This window comes from Ictalurus furcatus, chromosome 12 (assembly GCF_023375685.1).
Source record: "Ictalurus furcatus strain D&B chromosome 12, Billie_1.0, whole genome shotgun sequence".
NCBI classification, from domain to species: Eukaryota; Metazoa; Chordata; class Actinopteri; order Siluriformes; family Ictaluridae; genus Ictalurus; species Ictalurus furcatus.
In genome coordinates, this window is record NC_071266.1 from 3,966,166 (window position 1) to 3,981,512 (window position 15,347).

Consider the following 15,347-nt stretch of genomic DNA (forward strand, 5'->3'; position numbering starts at 1 on the left):
AATAATACTTCAACATCTCTACATTAGGAAAACATAGTTCTATTTTACCAGAATGTTTTAATTTATTTTCGAATTTTGCGTAGCCTGTAAGGCTGTAACTATCGCTATGACACCAAGGTCCTCATAATGGTATGCTACACTACCAGACTTCTCTATATCGGACATAACTATGATATAAATGCTTGTGCTTATGCAACAACATATAAATGTGAGTGGCAATTGGCAGTTTGTAAAATGCAAACTATTTGTTACGGCAAATAAGATTGCTAGAAGCAGTAACATTACCTGATCACAGTAATGTTAGCTCATGCACTTTGTGTTAGCTGCAGACTACACAGAATTTTTCATGTTTGCTTTTTCAGTAATCACTGACTAGAGGTGTGACAGCCACAATAGCAGTGTGACTGTTTCTCTACTGGTATCTTTTTAACTTTTATTGTGCATGTACACACGATTTCACAAAATGTGTTTGAGACACACACAAATTCTCCAGCAAAGCAGACAGAACTTTGCTGAGGCATGGAAAAGTGCGAGATGACAAAAAGAGGGTGCATGTAAAAATAAATAACGATTCAAAATAAGTACATAAACGACAGTTGTTCATTTTGCAGTAGGCTGATGTAGTCTTGTTATAAAGTGTAATTAATGTACAATTCACATATGAAACATAAATATACCAACAAAAATTTATAATTTTGTGAGGAATTCACAAATATCAAATAAGGTCATTTTTTTTTAACCATGTTACATATACAAGAGAGAAGAAAAGAAAAAAAAAAAACAGGACAACCACACACACACACAGAGAAAGTGAGAGATAACTGTAAACCAAAATTTTTTAACTCAATAACTTTAAACTGTCTAACCTGAGATAAAGCAGCGTATGGAAGAATGGAAGTATAACTGTAACGGAGGACACTCAGAAGGGTGGTTAGGATCCAAATACAAGAGGTTTAATGTCACAAATATCCACAAATCCAAAAACCATGGACACATCTAGGTCATACACAAAATAGGCTCAGCAAAAAACACTGACAGATCCAAAATCATGATCAGTAAACACAGACAATGGCAGGAACACGGAAAATTAGAGCAAACTTGATCAGAAGGTAATCTAATCCCCCCCCCCCGGCTCAGAACTCACACATCGAACTAGCAAATGATAAGGCTTCGTGTTAAGTGTATGATTCGTGTACTTTTTACTGTGCATGTTCCGGGCAGGAAATGGAAAAGACCAATGAGGAACAGTTTTAAAATTCAGTAGAAAGCCAGACCATCGCTGCTGGATGTAGTGGAATCCTCCAGGATGGGTGGCTGATAAACACATCAAGCAATCACTAGAAGGGATGTGGGGCGGCTGTGGCTCAGGTGGTAGAGCGGGTTGTCCACTAATCATAGGGTTGGCGGTTTGATCCCTGGCTCCTGGCCCCACATGCAACACTGAACCCCAAGTTGCTCCCGATGGCAGGCTATTGCCTTGTATCGATGTGTGAGTGTTAATAAGGGTTAATAAGAATCAGTGTAAAGCACTTTGACTATTTACCAAGGAATCAGAGGGTGCAGTGCATACACTGCCCATGAAAGATAGCGACTACAATTATGCCAGTTGTTTGTACAGTAGGCTCTAATTGCTCTAAAGCAATTGGGGGAATTTGTCTGGCTGTGGGATTGTGGATAATAACCTGATGACTCATTGATATTAAAGATGAGACATGCACAGAGTGTATGCATTATGAGATAAATTCCACTATCTCATAACGCCTCAGGAAGGCTGTAGTACTTGAACACCTCCTTAAATATTAACTCTTCGTCGAAACTGTAAAGGCACAATAATCAATCAAAAACAATCATCTAAATAAAATGTCACTGTAGAATGGGAACACCCACAGACACTGTAGATATAACAAGACAGCAAGATTTGAAGCTGCAATGGCACATTGTATTTTTTATATTGAATACACAAATCATTAAGGAAAAAAACACTTCTTGGTCAATACATTACATCAGTGGTCACCAACCCTTCCTTCCTTCCTGCAGGTTTCTTCTCCAACCAAAATCTACCACACTTGTTTTAGTTGATCAAGAACTTCTTAAGGCAATGATTGCACTACATGGAGTTGGACTGCATGACTGTCGCTCACCTTCTCACAACTGGGTCAGAAAACAACACTCATGACACATCTTAGAGAATCTTTTACAATTCAGAATGAAAACTAACGTCTGACAAATATTTTGTTGGAAAATGATGGCATGTCTCAACAACAGCGATTGACTGATAGTTAAGACACATTTAACAACAAAACTTCGTTTTAGGGGGCGCACTCACACCTCCAGGGTCGGGGGTTCGATTCCCACCGTGGCCCTGTGTGTGCGGAGTTCGCACGTTCTCCCCGTGCTGCGGGGGTTTCCTCCGGGTACTCCGGTTTCCTCCCCCAGTCCAAAGACATGCATGGTAGGCTGATTGGCGTGTCTAAAGTGTCCGTAGTGTATGAATGGGTGTGTGAGTGTGTATGTGATTGTGCCCAGCGATGGATTGGCACCCTGTCCAGGGTGTACCCCGCCTTGCGCCCTTTGCTCCCTGGGATAGGCTCCAGGTTCCCCGTGACCCTGAAAAGGATAAAGCGGTATAGAAGATGGACTTCATTTTAGGAGAGTCTGTGTGACTACCACCGCTGGACGAGGTATTTGTGCCCATAATTAAACACACAGAGGCATCTACTGTAGTGGCTGTTTACCAAAGAACAAGTGCTTGAAAGTGGTTTGACTGGTCATGATCTGGAAGACGTGCTATCGGTGTAATAATACACCTTTTGAAATTACCTGGGTGGAGCAATGCGTCACTCTGATGCTCAGTATGTCGGTTTAAGATCCCCTTATCCTCCCCCCCCCCGCCCCCGCACACTAATATAAGGTCGAAACTCACAAGTGAAACTGGCAAAGGAAGGAATAAAAGCAAACATTTACAATGGCGCTAGCGAAAGGGAGAGTGGCAACTACTGTACACCTGTTTAAATATATATATATATATATATATATATATATATATACACATGCCATAAATCTCAAAACACGACGCCATTAAATACATATGCGACGGAGGAGTAACAGGTGAGTGTGACTTTTCCTAAATACAGCGACGACTGCAGGATTATTCTGTTCAATTTAAATCAGTATTTGTAATATTCCTTTTCTAAACCCTAACCTGCTTTACCTTTCGGTATGTTTTCATGGAAAGCAGGGTCGGTGCTTTGCTGAGGTTTAGCAGCACGCGCGCAGATTACCTCAAACACAAGGGTTATGTTACTTTAGTCATTACTGACCTTTACACCACCAGAGGTAAATAAACTTAAATAGAAGAAAAGACACAGGTAAACCACCTCATAGTGCCTTACTAAATAGTTTGGCAAAATGAATCATCAAAAACTTGGCAAAACTGTCTCTGGCTGTTTTTAAACTCAGAGAAAGATTATACTATATATATATATATATAGAGAGAGAGAGAGAGAGAGAGATAGATATATATATAGATATAAAAAGCTGTCCTGCTATTTTGTGTTGTTTGTTTCACTTTGCTTTGAGTTCTGCTTTGATAATCTGTAAACACAGCTAAAGATCTGTCTCACAATTTACATTTACACTTACATTTATTCGTTTAGCAGACGCTTTTATCCAAAGCGACTTACAAATGAGAAAAATACAAGCAAAGCGATATATCAAGCGGAGAACAATACAAGTAGTGCTACCGTACAAGATCCGTTAATTGAGTTCCAGAAGAAGCAAAGTGTGCAGAGTAGAGGCGTAAGTGCCAGAGTAAATTTATTTATATATATATTTTTGTATGGGTTGGTTAGGTGTTGACTGAAGAGGTGGGTCTTTAGCTGTTTCTTGAAGATGGTGAGAGATTCTGCGGTCCGGATTGAGGTTGGAAGTTCATTCCACCACTGAGGAACAGTTAGTTTGAAGGTTCTGGAAAGGGACCTCGAGCCACGCTGAGTAGGTAGTACTAAGCGTCGGTCGCTAATCGATCGCAGATTGCGTAAGCCTTCAGGAGAGAGTTGAGGTAGGAGAGAGCTGTTCCAGACAAGGTCTTGTAGGTGAGCATCAAGGCGTTGAATTTGATACGGGCAGCTAGAGGAAGCCAGTGGAGGGAGATGAAGACGGGTGTGACATGGGTTCTCTTGGGCTGGTTGAAGACGAGGCGTGCTGCAGCATTCTGAATCATCTGAAGGGGTTTGATGGAGCTGGCTGTACAATACAATTAGTGTCTAATATTGCACACGATTAAATCCAGTAGCTGCTCTACTCTGTCGCGTATCATAAAAGATATGAACAGCACACAGCCGTAATGTTGTGATTACAGTTAAACACGACTTGCCCTATGACACCATGTATTCTTCAATGAACTACAGTTCCGTTCTTCAACTTTCCAATGAGTCTGATGTCCACTATGGCACTGTTAACAGAAACTAAAATACATTTCATGTTCTTATATCCTCTGATTACAGTGTATAAGTGGCACGGGAAATGTCACAATAATGTTTCAGAGACGGTACACTCTTCATTACAGAAAAGTTTACACCTGTTGCTGAGCAACGTCACTCAATGCATCCTCTTAAAGTAGCGAGCGAGAACTTTTTTGTGTGTGTGTGTGTGTGAATAATGTTACCAAGCTACAACAGCACTTTTTTTTTTGTCAACTGTTAAGCATGGGAGTATATTTGCTTTGGGATTGTGTGACAGCCAGTGGCACAGGAATGATTGCACAGGTAGATGGAAGAATAGATTCCAGTAAATATCAGCAAATTCTGGAAGCAAATGTGATGCAGTCAGTCAAGAAACAGAAACTTAAAAGAGACAGCAGGACAATGATCCAAAACATACCTCGAAATCCACCATGAACTACTTAAAGAAATGCAAGCTCAAGCGTTTGGAATTTCCCTCACAGTCCCCTAACTTGAACATCACTGAAGGTACATTGTAGGTACATCTTAAACATGCTGTGCATGCAAGACGACACAAGTCTTTACTGACTTTTACTGCGGGTCTGCTAAAAAAAAAAAAAAAAGAAGCACAAAGATCTGTGTCTAAAAGCATTTAGACAAATCAGAGCTCTTTTGGAACAATATAATTTGGTCAGATTTGGTTATTTGTCAATAACTCAGTTTGTCATGTTGGGAGAAAGAAGGGTTGTGCATACCCACAGTGAACACCATACCCACACCGAGGTGGGAGCGTCATGATATGGGGCTGGTGTCTGCAAGCGGTGACCCTGGACATATTAATCTCATTAGCCAAGAAACGGAATCTGGGGGGAACATGGATGTTTCAACAAGACAACTACCCCAAAACAGCCGAGATTCAAAACTTGAATCCCACTGAAAATGTATGGAGTATTTTGAAATCAGTGGGATCTTGGTGAATTTAATACCATGATCCAAAACTGAACCACAATGCTGCAAAAAAAAAAAAAACCTGATTACTTCTTACTGTAGACATCTTGAAGCTGTAACTGCCAACAGCAGCTCTGCAACAAATAATAATAAACTTTATTTTATAGAGCGCCTTTAGAAGCAGCTTCTCAAAGCGCTGTACACAAAATAAGCAGTACACAGAATCTTTTTTTATTTATAAAAGTTAATAATAATAATAATAATAATAATAATGAAAGTAGACATCTGCAGTCAAATGCAAGTTTAAAAAGTTGAGCTTTAAAAATCCCAAAGGTCTGAGCTTCCCTGAGTTCAGGAGGAAGAGAGTTCCAAATGGAAGGAGCGTAAACAGAAAAAGTCCCGTCACCCATAGATTTTAAGCGTGTTTGTGGAACAGTTAACAGATCACACTGTGAGGAGCGCAGTCTGCGATTTGGGGTGTAAGGAATGAATAAAGCAGATAAATAATAAGGAGCCAAGCCATGTAACGCCTTGTATGTCAGCAGCATAATTTTTAAATCGACACGGAACCTGACCTGACCGGGAGCCAGCGCAAGGACTGCGGAGCAGGACTAATACGATTGTATTTCCTGGTTCCAGTCAGGATCCTGGTGGCAGAGTTTTGTACATATTGCAGTTTATTGATTGTGGATTTAGACACTCCGGCTAAAACGGCGTTACAGTAATCTATACGAGTGACTACAAATGAGTTAATCGGCTTTTCAGCTACAGAGAGAGTTTAGCATAGGGCGCAGTCTTGGTATATTCCTGAGGTGAGAAAAGGATGCTTTAACAGTGCTCCGAACAAAAGAATCAAATGTAAGACTAGTATCGGAAATTACTCCCAAGGTTCGGAGCCGTCAACAAATAGAGACAGTGGACCCGCTTTGAGAATTTAACAAAGTACTAATGTTGTTAATCTGTGGTGTGCGTTTACTTTTCTTAAGCGTATATATATTTTTTATGATTTATGCTTATGAATACATACTTTTTTTGTTCACATTGATAAGTACAAAGTTGGAAGACATTATTGTGTAAATGTGAAGTGCATATGGAAACACTGGAAGCGTATTAAATAACCAAAACAAACGTGTCGGATTACTCATTTCCCTGCACTGTATATTGTGACGCCACTAGCAAGCAGTCCAATGTCAGTGAAACACCGGCTAGGCAATGTGGATAGGGGGTTACTGTAGATAGGCTAGATGTGGGACTTCAGACGTAGAAAAGGGGTTGTATGTTTTGTTTTTAATTTCTGCCTAGATTTGGAGTGCACATCCAGAAATACAAACATTACAAAACGGGGGGAAAATGTATGTCTATGCAGAAAAACAAATTAATAATAATTTGAGGCGTGGATAGAGTTAAGGATATTTTATAGATGGAAGCTGGGCTGTTTTGAGCCACATCTGTGAGATGATTGGCAGTGTTTCCATAAACAGTTTGGATGTCATTCATCCAAAACTTTAAAAGAGACAAATCCTACTAAAGGAGATCTTGTACCTCTGTTTTCACACCTAGTCTATGGTCATATGCCAACACATACTCTCTTCTTCCCCATCACAGGATTGAACTCTGAGACAAGTCTAGCTTTGCAGTAGAGGATGAAGAAGAAGAAACATCGGAAGCTGTTTTTAGTGGGGGTAGTAACCTGGGTACTGCTCTCGTTCATTTTGTTCTGCCAGAACACAGACTCCAACTTGATCGTCTTCTGCACTTTTGTACTCTCACCTTTCACCCGAGGCAGCATGAGGCTCATCGATGCCCCCCATGTGGAAAACAGTGCCGGCACTGAACAACTGAAAGAGGCTATCTTACCTACAGTAAGCAGCAGTATGCAGCAGGATTTAGAGGAGTCCTGGGCAGATAAAGTGATTAGTGGACTATGGATGGGCTTGGCATCTTCTGACATGCTGAGTTCATATCTTCAGAAAGCCAAGAAGGACTATATTGCTATCAACCTATACAGGGTGACCTACACAGGACACGGGACAAAGCAGAAGGACAAAAAGAAGCTCCTGTGCCAGCTGAAGCAGCAGAAACCACTCAAGACACTGACAGGGTATGAGGAGCCCTTTGCGAGCCTGGGATGGCAGAAGCTGGTGCCTCAGCAACCTCTGGAGCAGGCAATTAGTGGTCCCTACAGAACATGTGCTGTAGTTTCCTCAGCTGGTGCCATTCTCAACTCATCCCTGGGTAGGGAGATTGGTGAGTGGCTGTGTTTAGATCTTAAACAAGTTTGACTGATTGCATAGATAACCACTGGACAGTTTGCGTTCAAAAATGAAGTCCTATTGCTTGAGATTTGTTTCCTGTATAGTTGAATGTCAACTAAAAACATACCATGTATCATTCTTCCACAGTTTTAATTAACATTAATATATTAATAATATATTATGAAAATGACTACGTATATCATTGTTTCTTATTGACCAACATCTGATATACTTAACAGAGTGGTCCTCAATGCGTTGTTCATTATCATCACCACCAATATACACAGATCAGCCATAGCATTAAATCCACTGACAGGTGAAGTGAATGACATTGATTATCTGGTTACAGTGGCACCTGTCAAGGGGTGGGATATATTAGGCAGCAAGTGAACATTCAGTTCTTGAAAGTGATGTGCTGCAAGCAGGAAAAATGGGAAAGCGTAAGGATCTGAGCGACTTTGACAAGGGCCGAATCGTGATGGCTAGACGACCGGGTCAGAGCATCTCCAAAACGGCAGGTCCAGGTCTTTGGGTGTTCCTGGTATGCAGTGGTACCTACCAAAGTGGTCCCAGGAAGGATAAACGGCGAACCAGCAACAAGGTCATGGGTGCCCAAGGCTCAACGATGCACATCGGTGAGCGAAGGGAGCGAAGGCTAGACCATAGAGGAGCTATTGTAGCACAAATTGCTGAAAAAGTTAATGCTGGTTATGATAGAAAGCTGTCAGAACACACAGTGCATCGCAGTGCTTGCTGCATAGTGAACATGCTGACCGCTTGTCCACCGCCGAAAGCACCTACAATGGGCACGTGAGCATCAGAACTGGACAATGAAGCAATGAAAGAAGGTGGCCTGGTCTAATGAATCACATTTTCTTTTACATGATGTGGATAATGCATTCTGCCACACTGCAACAATTGTTCAGGAATGGTTTGAGGAACAAGCCAAAGAGTTCAATGTGTGCGCCCAGGTTAACCTTAGGACCTACCTCGCAACTGACAGGACTTAAAGGATCTGATGCTAATGTCTTGGTTCTAGATACCACAGCACACCTTCCATGCCTCGACGGGTGAAAGCTGTTTCGGTAGCACCAGGACCTACACGATATTAGGCAGGTGGTTTTAATGTTATGGCTGATCGGTGTATACAGGAAAAAGGTGTATACAGTAAAATTAATGCAAAATGTCTGCGAGGTTCAGAATTAATTGAATGTGCAGCGATTCGTACAAATAGAGACATATTTGTGAATACAAATGTTCTATTTTGTATTAATGTATCATAATTTGCGCACGCAACAAGTAAGAGGTGTATTTGTGGATCAGGTAACACGTGTGCATTCACTGATGTCTTTTCTGAGTCGACCCTGTTCGGTTTATCAGGATCTCGCCTTGCACAATCCACACATTACTATCTCCCGATCCACACACAGCTGTGCGTAAGAAAAGCAGCTACCACTAGATGGCAGTCTCAGCTTTACAGCGTTCCAGAACAAGTGCTACTGGACGTTTTTGGCATCCTCCCAAAGAACTTCAGACACATCGATTAAAATGATAATACTAGATTTAACATTTATCAAGTTCATGGATAAATGTGAACGCGTTTGTGAATAATTGTGAGACTAATTTCCATCCCACCCAATACTGGAAGTAGTGTTTGCTTGCTTAAATAGGACACTTGCTAATTTACTCTTTTCTTTTACACAGCATGACCGTAATAAGAATGTTATCTACATGTGGTAGGTCCATTTTGTGGGAACTTTAAGTTACATTGAATTGCCAGTTTATTAGTTATATCGACCTATATCAGCACCATGGATTCGATCTAATACTATCATCATCAGATGATCATTTTGATCTACTGTAAATTTACAATTTCAAGAACTCTGGTTATGTTTTCTGTATTCAGACGCTCTTCTTATATGCTTCACGCCTGGAATGAGGTGATGCAGCATTTGCTGCCATCTATTAGTCACAGAAGGAATTGAGCAGCTTGGTGTAACCCAAATCTCACCGAGCTGCCATCGCCCCATCGCCTATGGTTGTGTAGAATATAAACCTGACCCTTGATACTGTGTATGAATTTGACTAGTATCTTTGTCTAACAAAACTGTATAAGTGTCAGTCAATTATATATTATATATTGTTCACCTCCCTGCGCTCCAGGGGGTTCCTCCCCCAGTCCAAAGACATACGTTGTAGGCTGATTGGCATTTCCAAATTGTCTGTAGTGTGTGAATGGGTGTGCGATTGTACCCTGTAATGGGTTGGCACCCCGTCCAGGGTGTCCCCCACTTTGTGTCCCTGGTATAGGCTTCAGGCTTCCCTGTGTAGGATAAGCGATATAGAAAATGGATGGATGGATATTGTTTGCTCAAATTTTGGCAACTACCAAGTTTAAGGAGTCAAAAATTCTGGGAAGGGCACAGTCACCTGCATACTGTCATTTGTAAATAATAATGATGTCGCATTTTGTGAGAGCTTGTGGTTGCCAGATACCGAACAGCTGAAGCTAGATATTATCTTCAGTATGTATCAAAAGCAACAGCAACAAGGAACAAGAATATGACTGGGGCTATTATAGAGTGGCAAACAAATAGAAACATTTTAGGGGAAAAAGGGGGTTGGGGTGTACAATAACCTGTCCGTTGTAACATTGTAACAGGGGTGTGTAGACATTTTTTAATATCCACTGTATATGAATTTGATTTGATCATATTTTTTATTGGGGAGGCACCAGTTTACTCCAGTTTTCCTGGTTTCCTCCAACCTCTGTGCCAGTAGGTGGATTAGTGACAGTAAAGGTGTGGAATGCAGTTCATCCATGTTGCATTCCCTAGTGTTCCCATGATAGGCTCCACATCCCTGACCATAATAACTAGGTTACTAAAGATGAATGAATATTGTTACTGTGTCAATAGATTCTCATGATGCAGTGCTTCGGTTCAACGCTGCTCCAACGGAGGGCTATGAGAATGATGTGGGCAGCAAGACCACCATCCGCATCATCAACTCACAGGTAGACCTCTGTCCACTCCCATCTGTCTCTCTCACATACTCATGTACTTGCTCTCTATCAGAGAGGACAGATATGGAATGTTAATTACATAATAATAATAATAATAATAATTAAAAAAACATACTATCTCCATCTGTGAACAGATTATGGCTGATCCACAGCATAGGTTTGCTGACAGTCACCTTTATAAGAATGTTACACTTGTGGCATGGGACCCTGGTCCATATTCTGGCAACCTCGAAGCGGTGAGTAATAACCAAAAGTAACCAAAAATTCAATAGCTTACCTCTGTTGATCAGTATGTCCACAAACAGCTTTGCAAGTCCAGCTTAGTCCAAGATTTATGTCATGTACCTTCACTTGTAATTCATTAGTGTACTCAAAATCACTAGCTGTAAACAGTTAACAGTGATCGAGTATTGAAATGGATTTGCGATTAAAAAACGTGGGTTTCACAATATGCTCATGAGAAGTGAGGAAATAGGAACAGACAGAGACGGCTGGTTCTCCCACCATACCCCACCCCCGACTTCCTCTTCCACTGAATGAAGAGTTTTATAGAAATATTAGCTTAAGATTCCGGCGCTTTCATGACTTCCCATGTCTTTCATAGTGGTACAAGAACCCAGATTATGACCTGTTCACGGCATATGTTGAACGCAGGAAGAGATCTCCATCACAGCCCTTCTACATCCTGCATCCAGACTTCCTTTGGAACCTGTGGGACATACTTCAGAGCAATACAGAAGAGAACGTCCATCCAAATCCACCCTCGTCAGGGTTTATAGGTTAGCCTCAAATCCATACAGAATTTTTTTTTTTTTTTAAAAACTCTGTTTGCGTAGGTGATCCAAAGACTTTTAAAGCCATTTCGGAACTCTGTACTGTTGAGCACCTCAATGAACTTCTTGATGACCTCATCAAAATAAGCCGATAGCAATGTTGATGAGTCTGAAATAATGGTATACCATTGCTCTAGCAATATTGATGTTACAAATGTGTAATGTGTAAAGGCAGCTTACTTCTAGAGGTATAAACCTCAGGCTTCCATGCGACACAACATGATTTTAGTTCTTAAGGCAGCGCTTCAATTTGACAGTAACACTGAATCTGCTGTGGTACAATATGAAAAAAAAACAAAACAAAGATTCCTAAGGCAACAATGTGATATTTGACGGTAACACGGAATATGCTAAGATACAATTTGATTTAGTAGCCTCTGATCGATATGTGACCCCAGAATCTGGGGTAGGCCTACTGTTAATTCATGAATGATGGTGATATAGAGAAGGATTATTTTATGTATTGGAGTTACAAGGAAATCAGCTTGCTAGCCTATTTACATATCAGTTTAAAAAGATGAATTATAGTTTATTGGTGGATTTGTACTCAATCTGAGTCAGCAATAAGCCGTTTATGAATTTTCCCTGATTTCCTTCAACCGTTGCCTTTTAAATCGATGAATCAATGCAAATCGTCCAATTGTCACACCCCTAATTTCTTCATGGTATTACGGAAGCCCTAAGCGGCCATGCGTTATTACTCTTTTTTTTTTCCCTGTTGTTTTCTCGTGATCACGACTTCATTTTCTCGTGATCACGACATAACGAAAGTCGTTTTTTCATGATCTCAACTTAATTTTCTTGTGCACTGGACAGCAATCATCCTGAAGTCAATGGGGTTTTTTTTAGTGGGTTTTTGGTTAAATGCCTGAAGTAAGGTCTGTGGTTAACACAAGCTCAATATATGTTCACGTTTTATACTATGCCATATAATACCCCACTCAGGATTTTTTTAAAAAGCTTTTACATGTCTTGAAAACAGACGGTCGCTAACAAGTGGCTAAATGGGACTACAGAGGTTGTCGCGGACATTAAACGTCATCACGCCGAACAGGAAAACTCTTCTATTACAGCCTCGTTGTGTTTATACTCACACTCTTGCAACTCAACTTGTAGATTTATCAATTTATAGTATTTTCCAATTGTATTGTTTTTTGTTTTTTTTAAATAAAGACTGAAAGAGTTGTTGCAGGATTGACGACTTCCACGTTAGTGTCCAACAATTGAAAAGTGGGACACACGCAACTCTCTCTTAATGCAGAGATAAAGTCCATCTCTACAGCGGGCAATTATTACATTCATGTTAGCGAAGATGCCAACGTGCATGTAACACCGGTCCCATTCACAAAGTGCGAGATTTTCTCTCAATAAAATTACATCGTGAGAAAACAACTTTAATGTCGAGATCACGAGAAAACAAAAAAGTAATAAAAAGTCATAATGCATGGCCGCTTAGGGCTTCCGTACGATGCTAATCGACACCATTTCATTTTTGGGAGCTATCTACGATCAGCAACTGAACAAAAAGCTCAACTTGTCTAAAGCTATTTAAAATAAGTGGAATATTCCACTTCCATCTCTTATCTTGACTAAGCACATGCGCATGAGTGTATAAATCTGCAAGCAGATGGCAGTCACGATAAACAAAATGACAATTCCTCTTTCTTTGGATTAGTACCTGAAAATATGATGCTCCAAACAGCTCTGGCATTGTTCCTTGACATGTTGGCGACAAAATAATTCCAACTTTTTACATCTGTTTTGTTTCAGGCATCATTCTGATGATGAGCATTTGCGAGAATCTTGATATCTACGAGTTCATCCCGTCCAAAAGACACACGACTCTGTGCCACTACTACGAGAAGTACCATGACTTTGCCTGCACACTGGGAGCGTATCACCCGCTGTTTTATGAGAAGCTCTTCATCAGAAGAATGACCAAGGTCTCTTTGGACGAACTTATGACAAAGGGCAAGGTCACTCTTCCGGGGTTCAGTCAGATCACCTGCTCCGGACAACAAGCGTAATCAAGACGTCAGCATAAACTCAGATCTCATTTAAAAACCACCCAAACAGAAATTACCAAATTGAAATATGAAATGACTCAGAAGCCATAACAGTATATTAGTAATATAGAGAAACCGGGTGGAAAGTACTTGAGTATTATTTTAAATTGAACACTTGTACTCTTAATTACATTTCCAAGAATTTTTTTTTATTATTATTTAGATCTTCAAAGTGCTTATTACAAATCACGAAGGTTTCTTCTTCTCATCCAGGCAAAGACTGTACGCTATGTATCAGTCGAGTGCGCTCAGTTTAGCATCCAATCATTTATTTCAGTTTAGAATCCAATCATTTATGTTTAGCGTCCAATCATCTCAGTTTAGAATCCAATCATCTCAGTTTAGCATCCAATCATCTCAGTTTAGCATCCAATCATTTGGGGGGGGCTCCAACGAACTCGGCGGGAGGATATGCAAGTGAATGTAACGTTAATGGTCAAAAACTGGACCTGACGTTAGCCTAGCCTACTTCATGGGTGTGCAGATATCACCAGTTAATTGACGTTCTTAAGAACAAACCAAGCCACGGTATGATGCCTTCTATACTAAGCTAAGGTCACCTACTATTTAGGTATCTAGTTACTGACTGTCTGAATAAAAAGCTCGTATGTTGTGCTGCACTTTTCTACGCTTGGCTGCTGTCTCCATTTCTTACAGACTGAGCTGCTCAAATAGATCAACCAACTTGCGTTGAGTATGGACGCAACCAAGTGTACAATGGGGAGGGGGGGGGGTGAGGGGGGGGTCACACACCTATTTTCCTTAACAAACGGAAATATATTGAAAAGGAATAGACATAAATAAATAGAATAGATGAAGAAAAGACAGATCCGTTGGCAGGGTTCATTAAATGGGGACATATAGAAAATATTTTGTACTGTATATTGGGGGGACAGATTGGTATTTCCTCAACATTGGGGGGGAAACGACCCCCCCCAAAGAATGCGTGGTTACGCCCATGGCTATAACTATCCGTGCATCTGAATATGGATAAACTGCCAGACCTCAGTATGGAACTTGAGTATGAGCACCCCTGGCCCTACCTCAGTAAAATATTACAATATTCTGTTATAAACAAACATTCGTAAAAATTAGACGTCTCCTTTGCCTCCCTAGAAGGCATGAACTGAATCTAATTTGAAAAAGCATGCTGAGGGGAATTTTGCTAATTTGCAAACATTATGTTAGCTTGTTTTCTGTGCTAATGCCAGGTTTGGCAAGACATTTTGGCTGGATACATCCACTTTAGATTTGTGACACATTCTCTATAATTTAATTTGAGTGTAATCTCTCAGTACTATTCCATGACTGGAGATTGGAAGCTCAGCTAACAATGTTAGATAATTATAGTGCGGAACTGGAATCAGAAAATGTCTGCTACTACTTACTTTGTAATAACACAAAACACAACATGCCAAACAGATCTGAAGAACAGTTACATAAACAAAATTAGACAAAGCACTGAGACATGGTCCATCTATGACATGAGATTGTTGGGCAACATACTTACACTTATTTATACATGAAGTTTCCTCAATTACAGAATAGGTGTAGGATAAAAAGGGACCACATTTTTTTTTTAGGGAAAAGGGTGACACATCTTTATCATCGTTAGGAGTAAACCACTATATGTGACTCATCACTTTTTATATTGAGAACGCACTTTTATTTATGGTACTGTAAGTTCAAAAGTGTATCCTTATTTCAAGGTAACTTAGGATTGTATGTTTTTATGACTTATTATATTTGAACCACTATTGCCATTTAAATAAAGAAAT

General features: G+C 40.3%; 1 protein-coding gene across 3 annotated transcripts in view; it reads left to right on the forward strand.

The window, feature by feature from the left end:
• st6gal2b (ST6 beta-galactosamide alpha-2,6-sialyltranferase 2b) overlaps positions 1-14,275 on the forward strand; it is a 14,724-nt gene extending 449 nt beyond the window's left edge. Inside the window, exons 1-6 of one of the 3 annotated variants that reach the window (XM_053638395.1) lie at positions 3,024-3,108; positions 6,996-7,637; positions 10,564-10,661; positions 10,805-10,906; positions 11,275-11,449; positions 13,274-14,275. In XM_053638395.1, coding sequence (XP_053494370.1) covers positions 7,034-7,637; positions 10,564-10,661; positions 10,805-10,906; positions 11,275-11,449; positions 13,274-13,530 — 1,236 coding nt within the window. In that variant the 5' untranslated portion in view covers positions 3,024-3,108; positions 6,996-7,033 and the 3' untranslated portion in view covers positions 13,531-14,275. Of the gene's footprint in view, positions 1-3,023; positions 3,109-5,657; positions 7,638-10,563; positions 10,662-10,804; positions 10,907-11,274; positions 11,450-13,273 lie in introns of those variants that run through there. The other 2 variants (XM_053638397.1, XM_053638396.1) reach the window with 2 other exon arrangements.
• The last annotated feature ends 1,072 nt before the right edge of the window (positions 14,276-15,347 follow it).